Below are 13,607 nucleotides of genomic sequence, written 5' to 3'. Positions count from 1 at the left end.
TAAATCATTTAAAATATAAAAAAACCTATAAATAATAATAATAATAAAAATAAATAAATAAAATAACCAATCGATCAGCTGAATCGGCGAACGCAGAGAGCGTTGCTGCCTTACTGCCGCTCCCGTCTCTGTTCCCTTCATCGCCTCCTTCCTCAGATCCGCTCTCGTCTCTCTCTGTTTCCGTTTGCCTTTTTCTCTTTTGAGCTGAGATCTTTGTTCATTTTGTCGATCCGATCTGTTCTTGTTCCCAATTCCCCACCCTCGATCTCTTCTCGTTCTCTGATGTATTGATTCCTTGGGTCTGCTCCCCTTCTTTCGCCTCCATTCCGTCTCCCCCTCTTCTTGAAATTGCATAGTTTGGATCTGAATCTGGGGTGTTAGCTCCGTTGCCATGGATCGGTCCGGCGGGAGCCCTGGATTTGGGCTCTCCTCGATTGTTGTTCTTCTGCTCATCTTCCTCGGTTCCTTTTCCTCCCTGGTGTTGGCCCAGGTAATTTCCGAATTTTTTTGTTGTCCTTTTTCTTCCGTTCTTCAGCTAATGAAGAAGTGGATTTTGTTGATTTGACATTTGAGTTTTGTTCGCTTTTCAGGAATTAGAGGTGGACAATGATGAGACTGCATCGAGCTTCTCGGCCAAATCGTTGGATCGGCGCACGAAGGCGAGCTGAACTTTCCATGTTGCATCTTCTTGATGGCGATGCTTTGCGTCTCTCTTCCTTTGATGGTTTTTCTTTCGACATTCGCTGCAGATGTTGCTTCACCCATTCCGAAAAGATGAGAATGCGAGCGACGGCAGAGTTGTGTCTTTGGACCAAACGGGGTTGGGGCTCTTCGATGCCTTCTTTGCTAGCTTGTCCATGATCATTGTCAGTGAGGTGTGTGTGCTTGACTTTGCTCATGGATTTAGCAAGTTTGGTTCTTGAATTAGTTTGGTTACACTAACATTAACCGTCATTTCAATTGCTAGATCGGAGATGAGACTTTTATTATTGCTGCTCTTATGGCGATGCGTCATCCAAAATCAATTGTTTTGTCTGGTGCACTCATGGCGCTTGTTGTGATGACGGTAAGGTTCTTTGCATGTCACAAGGCTTTCCCATTGTTGAGATACTTGTTCTTCTACATTTCCTTTCTCAAAGTCTTCTCTATGTTGTGAGTATTGCATCCTTAACTGTGTTATTGGCAGTTTCGTTTCAGTCCTACTTGTCGTTTTAGGTACTGTCAACTGGACTTGGTAGGATCGTGCCCAATTTGATATCGAGGAAGCACACCAACAGTGCAGCTACTGGTAAATATTTCCCTTTGCGTGTTTGACTAGGATGGACTGCTGACCTGATAAAGACATTAACAAATGGATGGATATTTCCCTTTCTATGTTATGCAGTCTGCTAATCTTGTCTTTCTTTTTCTCTCTGCTGGTGTATCTTTTCTTATTTCTTTCTTTAGTGAGTCTCCTCTTAAAACAAGATAACAAAACTATTTTTATAGGAAAAAGTCTAACTAGGAATACATTTGATTGGATCATATTGTTTTCTCAATCATATCGTTACTGCTTTACTGAATATAATTCTTTGGTTGTTCTTTCTGTGATGTTTGCTTAAAATTGATCCATTGGCCACTCATTGGAATTCTCTTTTCTGTAACTTTTGGGTTCACTTTATTGGACAATATGATTGTAGTGTTTATTGTATCTGAGACAAAGTAATTTATTCCTATGAACTTCAGAAGGTCAGATCACTGCAAAATATATTAATTTGTGATAAGCAGTCTTTTGAAGTGCCTTGTAGTATTAGCTTCTCTGTTTATTATTACAGTGCTTTATGAATTCTTTTGGGCTGCAGATATTAAAAAAAAAGAGAAAAAGAATTGGTTTCTGATAAGTAGTTGTTTGATCCATGAACTGGTGTGCGGTATTCACTTTTATGTTTACTCCAAGCAGTGCTTTATGCATTTTTTGGCCTTCGATTACTGTACATTGCCTGGAGATCAGATTCGAAGACATCACAGAAGAAGGAAATGGAAGAAGTATGTCAATCATTTTTTGGAATAAAATGATTTGAAATTTAATGGCCTGACTGTTCCTGATGATTTTGTTACTATATTCTTGCTTAGTTTAAAAATGTAAATTTTACTTGGAGTGTTAAGGAACTTTGCTACATTACTTTTCTCTTCTTGGCCTTAACATTTTTACTTTGTTGATGCATATTACCACATTCAAATTGAAACTTGTCGCAGTGAAAATTTCTTGACGATACATGGCTTTAATATATAACTTGGAGATTATATATTTAGTGGGCCAAAGTAAAACATTAACTATAACTATTTCATGCAAGTAAACTATTGTAGGCTATCATGGCTGACTTGCAGCCTTTTCTTTTCTTATCTCTGGATGATGGAATGATATAAAATATTATGTTTTGTAATGGAAGTTTGATATGTGGATACGTATCATCTACAAATTTTTATAACTTTATTCAACTTCAACTCTATCATATTTGTTTCAACAGATTGAAGTCAAAACTGACTCCTTTATCCTGTGAAAACCACACTAAATTCATTGTTCTATGAATCAGCAGATGAAATGACTTCAAAAGTTCTTTATTGTTCTAAAAATTTTATAAGAAAATTTTATGTTGTTAACTTGTATGATGAAATGAATGCAGGTTGAAGAAAAACTCGAGTCAGGGCAAGGGAAGTCGACATTGCGCCGCTTCTTTTCAAGATTTTGTACACCAATATTCTTGGAGGTATGTCTTCTTTCAATCCTAATTACTTGTGGGTGATAGGAACTACCTTTACATGTTTTCTCTTTTGGTTCTGAAGGGGTCTCTTGTGGTTTGGTTTACATTGATGCCGTCGAACATTCCAAGACCTAGTAATACTGATGACTCAACTTTTATTGATGTAACTACCTTCTCCATGCAGTCATTTATTTTGACCTTTTTGGCTGAGTGGGGGGATCGCAGTCAGATAGCAACTATTGCGGTGAGCTCATCTTTTGTGCTAATTGTTCTTTTATGCCTCTTATAGTGGTTAATGCAACTAGTGATTGACACCTAGCATCATCTGGATGTTTGAACTGCACTTCATCTACTTTCTCATAATTAATAACTCGGTTCCTTTCATTCAAATTTGTATTGAATAGTTCCTGTTTTGTCTAATTCCTAAACTAATTTAGCTGTCCACTTAGTTGTGTGTCCTCCATGCTCTAGTCAATCTATCTTCCAAAATAATTTTAGAAAATTTTGTCTTGATAAAGTTGTTAGCTTTTATTAAGTGTATTTGCTTGTGATACAAATCTAGTTGGCTGCTCACGTTAGTACATCTAAAACCTTATCAAGTATGCCCTTATATGGTAAGGCTCTCATAGTCAGCTCATTCCCAATGGTTTCTAGCTCTGCCATGAGTTACAGGTTATGGTGTCCAACCATGACATTCTTCTAGGTTTCATGTTTATGTAAATTCGACAGGCTACCTGATAAATATGATTTGCAAGGATCAGCATATCTGCCTCAATGGCACTGCATGATATTGGCACATGAATCAGGGCTAGATGCATTTCCAAGTGTTTGATTTGGCAAGAAACCAATAAATACATGTGAAGACATGTATGAGAAACTGTTTGATAGAATGGTACCAATGTCTCAATGTTAAGAGGGTGTGAGAATTAGAACATAAGTTCGTGAGAAGCCTAAACCAAAGGGGCTTAATCTCTATCATTAGTTGATTCCTGAGATCTATGATCAAGAGATTCTCACAGTGGGCTTCTCCTCCTTCCTCCTTTTTTCCGTTTCTCTTCCTCTCTCCTTGTCTTCTTCCTCCACTTCCAACAGCATTAAAGAAATTTGTCTTCTTCTTCCTGCTCAACATTTTGCAGTTTCCTTTTATTGAATAAAAAAAGAAACTACAGAATCACACTGACATGATTTCACCACATGTTTACAAATCTCTGAAGTCTACTAATTGAACAAGTAACATGTCGCGTTGTGGATCATGCAGCTGGCAACTCACAAGAATGCAATTGGCGTTGCTGTGGGAGCAACTCTGGGACACACCATATGCACATCATTAGCAGTGGTCGGAGGGAGCATGCTGGCGTCAAAGATCTCACAGAAAACAGTGGCTACTATTGGCGGCCTCCTGTTTTTCGGGTTTTCTTTGTCATCATACTGCTACCCTCCATTATGATGTTAAATATCTGATTTTTTTTTTTATGGTAACCATTTGTTCCAAATAGAACTTTTCTTTCCTTTTTGCTGTGCCCATTTTTTTGGGCATCCAACACAGATATAATTAATTTAAATTGTAATTTGAAAGTCCTTTTAGTGTCTGTGTCATATCTTCTAATGTTTCGTAAGGTAGAAGACTCGGTAAAAGATTAGTCTGCTTTGGATCCTTTCGGGCTTTTCTTTTTTCCTGTTGTTGTTTTGCTAGTTAGTTAAATTAGTTAACTGTTAATAATCCAACATTAATTAAGCTATATATATATATAACAAGATTCAAAAATATATCGAATAATATTTTTAATCCTCAATCTTTGAAAAGTGAGTTTAATAAATTATCATCAGATCAATGTTTAAAGTATAAAAATAAGTTGGATGGATGTGATAAATAATATGACTTTATATATATATATATATATATATATATATATATATATATATATATATATATATATATATATATATATATATATATATATATATATATATATATATATATATATATATATATATATATATATATAGGATAAAAAGCACACTTGAGCTTTCACTTATTTCATGCCAATAACTTCCTCTCCTGTTCCATTAATGAGGCCATGAGAGAACGGCGCATGGGCAAGCTCGTCGTCCTTCCCTTCTCCGCCAGCTGCGTCTCCCGCTCCAGTGTTGCCGTCAGCCAAAGCCAACCAAAGAGAGTACAAGGTGTCCCACCATCTCTTTCTCTTCCCTATTGGTGTTCCTCTCTCTCTGTCTGTCATGTTTCTTGGTCGCATTGCAGGAAGAGAGCTCGAGAAGCAGTCCACTGCGAAGACGAAGAGGGCTCACAAGATTCAGAAGCTGCTGATCAAGAGTCTGAAGAGCTTATCTCAGATGTTTGCGGTTTACGAAGAGGAGGATGAAGAGAGAGAGATGGAGATCGGTTTCCCGACCGACGTGCAGCATGTGGCTCACATAGGACGGGATGGGTTCGACACTACTACTGCTGCCATGAACAACATGGACGTGAAGAGCTGGGTCAAAGGTCCGGAGCTCCTCCCGCTTGACCCCCTCTCACTGCAGCAATTTGAGGCGGCCATGGCGACGCTGGCTTCTGTTCCTCCACCCCGCCGTCCGTGAGGTCCTGCTGCTTTGTTGTTCTTCCTATTTGCTTCTTCTTCTTCTTCTTCTTCTTGCTGCTATCGTTAAGCCGTCACATTTTAGTAGTTCTTGTTCTCTACTTGGTGTCTGTGATAACAATATGGACTTCGTCGAATCATCTCTCTCTCTCTCTCTCTGACCTCAGGCAATGCTGACACTGTTGGTTCACGTGACTTGATGTCCCACCGAAACCTCTCCATTTGTTTATAATCCTTGACATTAATCTAAAACAAAGAGACATAATCTTGTTTGTATCTCAACTCGAACATTTGTCCTTTGTAGAGAGAGAATCTAATCAACGTTCGAGTTTTCAAGGTAATCATATCTTACAACAGCTCTCATAGTCTTCTTCCTCACAACAACAAGTCTCGTGATCTATCATCTCCAATGCATTCTCTTCTGTAAGAACTTGGGAATCAATCTTGAAGGTAACTCAACTCCTTTGTTTTTGGTATACGTGCGAATTTGATCCTACATTTGCAGTCTTTCACTTGTATCCCCCGACTCAACAAATAAAGATGCATGAGATGAAAGCATACAACCGTATACAGATACGTATGCGTTTATGTATGCATGTAATTAGCAAAATCATTTATATATGTATCGAATTAGAAAAATCTATGCAAAATTGGGCAATTTGTTGCCACTCTAAATTATGTAGCTCCCATTCATAGGAGTAGCCATTTATTATTATAATCCATTAAATTTATAATAAAAAAATCATCGGTTTGATTCCGGTTCTAATCTCTAAGAATAAGAACTAAATTGTATAGTTTAGGTTTTAGTTTTATTCGGAATCATCGAATCTTTATCTGATTTGATTCAGAATTGTTTGAGTCGGTAACCCAATTCAATTTCAATTTAGGATCAATCCAATTTTAATTCGAACGAGCTATATAAGTGAATCATAAAGACCTTGATGAAAAGCAAGTAACTAACATATTGTCAAAAATCTTAAATCAATATTTTCATATTTATTTTTCATTAGGATGTGGAGTTGACATTAAAAGGGAGATTTGACAAGTTTTGAATGAAGAGGAATCGTTAAATTTACATTTAATCGTTACCTTCTTAGTTGCAGTTATATATATATATATATATATATATATATATATATATATATATATATATAGTTGTTGTCTTTAATAGTCGGACATTGTCTAGACTCATATGCGTAGGAGGATTATTGAAGGTGAAAACATCAAACTCCTGATGTATTACCTGCATGAAAATCGAAGTCAAGAGAGGTTTCATGATCCAATCTCTTTGATACCCCAAGTAATCCGAGGTATATGAGTGTGGACGTTAAGCATGAAAATCGAAGTCAAAAGGGGCTCTCGTGAGAGGGGTCCAAAGTGTAGCATCTAGTTCATTTGACACATCAAACTTATATCCCTTTGATCCATTATCAACCTAGTGGCACGTCTAATTTGCCCGACACGTCTAGTTCATCATGCCTGAGCACTACTAGTGGTAATATATCGTTGACTTACACTTTGTATCATCGATGGACGTATCTTGGTCGAACGAGGTCACTGACCTCCATGTCTTAAGTGAAGGTTCAACCTCCATGCCTCAATAAAGGTGAGGTCAAGTTTCCTGACCTCCCCACCAAGTGAAGATGAGTGTCGGATTTCTCGACCTTTATGCTTCTAGCGAAGCCCTGACCTTCATGCCTCGATAAAGGTGGAGGTCAGGTTTCGTAACTTTCCCGCCTTGGGGTGAAGGCAGGGATCAAGTTTCGTGACCTCTCCACTTTTAGTGAAGGTGGGGGTCGAGCTTCCCGACCTTCATGCCTTGGTGAAGGCAGGGGTTGGGTTTTTTGACCTCTCCACCTCGGGCGAAGGTAGGGTCAACATCTCTTTTCTTATTATGCAGAGGCCCCATTTCTATATGAGGTGCTCGTGTTTTATTTATTTATGGGCCTCTAGGTTGATGGACTATATTAAGTAATGACCTACCCATCTTGAGTAAAGGAGAGGTTGAAACTCGATCTCCTTGCTTCAAGCATTCTTTCTCTTATATCTCCCATCGTAGTGGTCTTATGCAGGTCGGATTTTTTAAACTCATGTACATTAGGCAAATCTCGCCTTATACCTCCCGCGATAATAGGTTTCTTTTTATTAGGGTTGGGCTCTCCCGACTTATGCCACTCAAACATATTTTGTCGTGTACCTCCCACCGTGATGAGTTTCTTATTATGCAGATCGAGTTTTGCTAACTCATGCACGTCGGACACATTTTGTCTTATGTCTCTTGTCATTATAGATTTCTTATTACGTGAGTTGAGTTTTCCTAACTCACGCATCTTAAACATATTTTATCTTATGCCTTATAACGTGGTAGGTTTCTTATTATGCGAGTCGGGTTTTTCCAACTCATGCACCTAAGACACATTTTGTCTTGTGTCTTTCGCTATTATAGGTTTCTTCTGATGTAGGTTAAGTTTTCTTGACTTATACATCTTGGACATATTTTATCTTGTGCCTCTTATCATGATAGGTTTCTTTTTATGTAAGTCGGGTTTCCTTAACTTACACACCTCAAACACATTTTGTCTTATGCCTCCCATCATGATAGGTTTATTATTACGTAAATCAGATTTTCTCAACTCACGTGCCTTAGATATATTTAATCTTTCGTTTCCTGCTATAATGGGTTTTTTCTAAGCCGAGTTTTTTTAACTCATGCATCTCGAACATATTTGTATTATGCTTCTCATCGTGATATGTTTCTTATTATGTTTTTTGAGGTGGTTTTCACATATCGATCACTTCTACACTTTTGGAGGTTGTCTTCGTACATTAGTTATTTTTGTGTTTTCCAAGATGATATTCATATATTGATCACTTTTATGCTTTTCGAAATAGTCTTGTATATTGATCATTTTTGTATTTTCTGAAATAACCCTTTATCCTTGACTTATAGCATCGCTATTACATCATGACCTTTCTTGACCAGGACATTGGTCTCTTGTCTACTTGGACGATCACATGAAAGCCCATAATCATTTGTCTTGGACCCTTACCCACGTGGACAAACAAACAAATGATGATATTGGTCTTCTCCTTTGTGAACTAGTGAAGATTAATTGATGATGTACTTTATAAATATAAATATATAATATTCTTAACATTATATTACTATACATCATTTATAGTCCTCGATCATTTCTATCTATGAAAGAAAGATATTAAAAGAGGTTGGAATACCCTTTCGATTCAAAGGTAAAGTTGCACTTCCATATGTGCTCCCACCATCACCATATCAACAAAGCTAATCATGATTGTTTGTGGTCCTCGCGTCAACATCGGACCTCTCCTATTTAATTATCCTCAATGAAAAAAAAAAGAGTAAATATATTTCCCAAACTTGAAAGTGACATATTTATCTCTACAAATCATATTTATATATGACCATCTCTCCTATTAATATTCTTGATACCTCCTAAACCTATTTAATTACTATAACATCAATGAAATCTCTCACTATTTTCTTATAATAATTTTACATTCATTCCCCCATGTAATACATATATTTTCTTTTATTTTTATAAATGATTAATAGTTAAAGTGTGTTTTAATCTCAAGACCTTAACAGTGATAGACAAAATTTATACTTACTAACCTAACACACACCTTCACAAATCTAAAGATATAATATATATATATATATATATATATATATATATTATTGTCAAAGAAAAAAATGCATATATTAGTGTCTTAGTAAAAAAAAATCATAATAATCATCATTACCCATACCTAATTTGAATTTATACGTTCGAGATAAAGATAAAGATATAGAAATTAAACATAAAATTTTTTAGAAGATAAATTAGAAGGGTCTTAATATTAACTAGAGATAATACAATTATTTCAACAACAAATACCCACCAAATGACGAATATTAACTACAAAGATTTGCACAATAACTTAAATTCATAAACATGGGGCCACAAAAGGATCTATCATGAGATCATCCTCCAATTTCCTTCATAGAATAAAGAGACCATGCAAACGTAACCCATCATCATATGAAACATTGACAAAAGTTGCAATCCATTATAGGATAATTAACAATCCATATCTGATACTTCTGTCCTCCTTAATATATTATATCTTATCAATCCAAGCCCTACTTTGAGAACGTAAGATATGCACGAACTTATGTAGCACTCTCTCAATATATATTATTATGTGTTCGTGCATTTTGTATCGCTTTGAATCAAGCATATCTGAGCCGTTCATTATTCACCTGAATCATGATTTCCATGTATTATAACATATATATCGGCTGTTACGAACAATAACGAGTACTATATAACGGAAACGTAAGCGTGTCGGCTGAGCCATGTGTTACAGCATGAGGCTATTTTGGTCATTTTGGGAGAGCAATGGTACAAGCCAGACGGAAGACGCATTCCCCTGTCACCGACAAGTCTCAGTCTCTCCACCACCACCACCACCACCACCACCACCATCACCACCACCCGCAGGAAGAGGAAGGGAGATGACGTGCGTCTTCGTCCTGCGTGTCGCCACAGGATTTGGAACGATGCGTGAAACCAAATGAGGTAGCGAAGAGAAGGCAGAAGACGACAGCAGGAGAGACGGGGAGGCGCTCTGGAATCGGCGGATGCCGATCCCCAAAACGAATCTTTCTTATACGTCATCTCCTCTCTCTCTCTCTCACTTCAATCGGTGAGGTTCCGGCTTCTATCCTTTTTATTATCTTCCTCTCGCCCTCGACTCTTCTTCGCTTCCTGTCCGCCTTCCTGATGTCTGTTGTCGTCGTTTTCTTTTGCCGGATGTTCAAAGGGCGGATCTTTCTGGCTTCCGCGAAGAGAATCCGATGCCTGCTCCGTCCATGTTGGGAATCTTCGCGCGTGGACTGAATCGGCAAACATGCATTTTTCATAGATCCAGGCATCTCGATTCCCGGTTCTCGAGCTCGGTCGCTGGCTTTCTGTTGTAGATTTGCGGTGCTTTGCTGGAAATCATTGCTTGGAGATCGATTTCTTTTCTTGTTTTGGAGGATTTTGTGATAAATATTGCATCTTGGGAATGGAGGGAAGGGAGTTGCGGCGAGGCGTGACGCTCTCGGAGCGGCTGTCTGTCGTCCACTCGTCCAATCTCGGGGACCTGCTCAAGGTCCGGGAGGAAGACGACATGCGCATCTGCCGCCGCCGGGGCGGCGATTCGGTGACTCTGGAATCGATTATCGCGTGCGAGAATAGGGAGGGATCTGCCACCTCCGGCGGCAGCGGAAGGACACTGCTCGACATCATCCATCAGGAGCACGAGGCGAGTGGGATCATGGCGGACGGGAACTCGAGCAACGAAGCCCACTGGAAGTCGTTAAGGGACCGCCTCCGCCTCCACATCGACGGCGTAGCCTGGGCGTCGGCGTCCGCTGGCCACTTACACCCAATCTCGGACGCCGAGCTCGTCGTCTCCGTTCGGAGTTCCGAGCTTGCCGTCCCAGAACCCACCGCCGCGTCAGCGACGGCCGCGGCAACTGAACTACCCTCAGTCAGCGGAGGAGGAAGCGACGAAATAAATGGCAGTGAAAACTCCGATCCCGGCGGCACCGCCGAGTCATCCGCACCAGCTGCTGTGCCGGCGGCGGCGGCGGAGGAGGAGGAGGAGCAGCCAGCGAGAGTGTCCCTCTTGGCGTTACTGGAGCAAACGGACAGGCAATGGGGAGGCAGCGGGAGGGAAAGGTTATCTTTATTCGCAGCGGCGCCGCCGGAGAAAGAGGTGGCAGCGGACGAGAGGGAGGGCGGCGGAGGGGTGATGCTGTACATGTGCTGCGTGTGCATGGTGCGGCACAAAGGGGCAGCGTTCATCCCCTGCGGTCACACCTTCTGCCGCCTCTGCTCGCGTGAGCTGTGGGTCAGCCGCGGCAGCTGCCCCCTCTGCAATGCCTACATCGTTGAGATCCTCGACATCTTCTAATGCCTCCTCCCGTTCTCCAACTCCGGCGGCCGCCGCCGCTACCACCATATCTCTGGTAATGGCTCCTCTTTTGTGATTAATTGGCATTATTTTTCCATCTGATACAACAACTGTGGAGATTGATGTCCAACAAGATGCTGTTAAACTGATGTTGGATGTCTAATTTAGTGTCATCAGTGCTGGATTTTGGTGGTGTGTGAGAAGATAAGGGAACAATTTTGGTGATGATGATGTTTATATGATGAGTGATTGATATAAACATTGCTAATTAAGCTTGTCTGATGGTAGAGAGTCCAAAGATCTACTGCTATTGGACTAAATTATGTCCATCCTTACAACAATCTAATCAAAACTTGTTGGCACTACATCTTTCTGTGCATGTCATACTCATCTAGAGATCTCATTGCCCTTCTCACTAGTGGCCCCATCCAGACTTTGTTCATAAGCAAATGCATGCATCTTCTTATAGATTTGTTCTGATTTGTGTTGTTATATCATATTGCTTGTGAATTGACATTGTAGTTGTTGAGTGCCCAGAAAAGTTTATTTAGGATTAATTCCATAGCCTGGGATTAGTACACATTGACAAAAATGAGAGAAAAAAACATTATATATCTGATAGTAATGAGCAACTCTACATTAAAGTTTCTTTGATATCTTGACCAATGCTACTTTCTATTTGCATTCTTTCTTTGCACAAGCAGTCATAATTTGATACCAATTAATTGTTTGATTCTGGTGATCTTTTAAGTGATTCATTATTTCTGTACATTCTGACTTCTAATTCTTTTCTCATGAAACAATTAACCTTAATTGATAACCCCCATAATGCATGCTTTTGAATAAAATATTGGTGACTTAGCATTGAATTTTGATTTTTGAGAGAGCTAAATGCCAATGATGACAAAATTATTATATACATCAAAAATCACATGTACAGTGCTGAACTGATCATATGGTTGCCTGAGCTTGAAATTACTCCTAGTGATTATTAACATCTAAATGCCTGATTACTGATTGTGATACTGAAAGATTTATGGCTGCTTTGATGTCCAAAAGGCCTAACCAGAAATTTACAAGAGATTGGAAGGACATAATTATTCTTCAGTAGTTGAATGGCATGTGATCCTATTTGATCTATGCCTGTATTAGGGGGTTTGAGCTTCAAGCTCATGTCATTGTATTTTTGCTTCTCTCCTGCATCATTCTGGAGAGATCCAACTGAGCCACTAAACCCATCTCAAAATCTAAATCTTTCCAGCTGCCATCTCAGAAAATTAATTAAGTGTATCTGTTATCATTTGTTGCACAACTAAACTTGTATTACTCTGCTAATCTTGGCTTATGCTTGTTGATAAGGGGTTGTTTTTTGTTTCTCTTGATTGAGGATTTTTGTGATGCTTCAGAATTTTTTCTCCCCCTGGCTGAGTAGTCTCTTTATTGATTGTCTGAAAAGTGATAGCATTGGATTCCTCTTGTCTACTTATGACTGCAGTTGTTCATCAGACCTATCTGAAATTTGTTTCTTTATATATCCCAATTAGCTTGTATGATAAGGGTTTTGGGAATCTTGGGATTAGTTGTATCCTTCAGTTGCAACTAATGCTGCTCAATGAGTAAGATTTCCTTCAAATATTGATTCACAATGATGTGATTATGGGTTTTTCTTGATTATGAAATGTTAATTGCATTGGAATACCTGCTGAAATGTAGTGACACTGTGCAGTAATCTGATTGACATGCATGAATTTGTGCTTTGATTATATAGGAAGATTTTGATTAGATACAAATGCAAAAAGCAATTTACCTAAACAAAATATTATGAAGAAAAAAATACATATTAACAAAAATACATCCATCAGATCATCAACAACAATTTCGAATGGTACTTGATGAATGCTGATGGCCATCTATTTAATGAGCACCATGAAAGTGCTGTGGACTGGAGAAAAGAAAGCTGAAATGGTTACAGTGGACAGCTACTGCAGCAGATGCTTTGGCAATGCATTGAAGCTTCAACAGCTCCAACAAAAGTCTGGCCACTGCTGCTTCATCAGAACCAGCACCAACCATGGCTCATAGTTCTTACTTTTCTTTTTGGAAAAAGAAGCATGGCTAATGAATCTCATTAAATTGTCCTCTCTGTTAGCATTGAAGTTTGGATAGACTGAAACCACATAAAAGTCTGTCAAGATTCTGTGAAATCAATGTGTATAAAGCTTTGCATGCTCTACTGCCATGTTAATTTCTCATCAATGCTCTCCATCTGAAATCATTTCTTAATCTG

At 38.9% G+C, this 13,607-nt stretch overlaps 2 protein-coding genes across 4 annotated transcripts; both read left to right on the top strand.

Moving 5' to 3' along the window:
* The first annotated feature begins 65 nt into the window (after nucleotides 1–65).
* LOC135674561 (GDT1-like protein 4) lies at nucleotides 66–5,528 on the top strand. Of its 2 annotated transcripts, XM_065184515.1 has the most exons (10): nucleotides 66–490; nucleotides 591–659; nucleotides 750–875; nucleotides 968–1,066; nucleotides 1,216–1,288; nucleotides 1,940–2,025; nucleotides 2,664–2,747; nucleotides 2,926–2,985; nucleotides 4,817–4,925; nucleotides 5,002–5,528. In XM_065184515.1, exons 1-10 carry the CDS (start codon nucleotides 392–394, stop codon nucleotides 5,337–5,339), a joined length of 1,143 nt encoding a protein of 380 aa, XP_065040587.1. In that variant the 5' UTR covers nucleotides 66–391; the 3' UTR covers nucleotides 5,340–5,528. The 2 variants fall into 2 exon arrangements, with proteins under 2 accessions (XP_065040587.1, XP_065040588.1); XM_065184516.1 differs by lacking the exons at nucleotides 4,817–4,925; nucleotides 5,002–5,528 and adding an exon at nucleotides 4,000–4,325.
* A 4,257-nt stretch (nucleotides 5,529–9,785) lies between these two features.
* LOC135674558 (uncharacterized) lies at nucleotides 9,786–13,576 on the top strand. Of its 2 annotated transcripts, XR_010513648.1 has the most exons (3): nucleotides 9,786–10,063; nucleotides 10,181–11,375; nucleotides 13,183–13,576. XR_010513648.1 is itself a non-coding variant. In XM_065184512.1 (2 exons), the coding sequence occupies exon 2, from the start codon at nucleotides 10,427–10,429 to the stop codon at nucleotides 11,318–11,320; it is 894 nt and encodes a 297-aa protein (XP_065040584.1). In that variant the 5' UTR covers nucleotides 9,786–10,063; nucleotides 10,181–10,426; the 3' UTR covers nucleotides 11,321–11,602. The 2 variants fall into 2 exon arrangements, 1 of the variants encoding a protein (XP_065040584.1); XM_065184512.1 differs by lacking the exon at nucleotides 13,183–13,576 and having other exon boundaries at nucleotides 10,181–11,602.
* The last annotated feature ends 31 nt before the right edge of the window (nucleotides 13,577–13,607 follow it).

This window comes from Musa acuminata, chromosome BXJ1-5 (genome assembly GCF_036884655.1).
Source record: "Musa acuminata AAA Group cultivar baxijiao chromosome BXJ1-5, Cavendish_Baxijiao_AAA, whole genome shotgun sequence".
NCBI lineage: Eukaryota > Viridiplantae > Streptophyta > Magnoliopsida > Zingiberales > Musaceae > Musa > Musa acuminata.
Note: the sequence above shows the minus strand (reverse complement) of the source record. Positions and strands in the feature narration are given on the sequence as shown.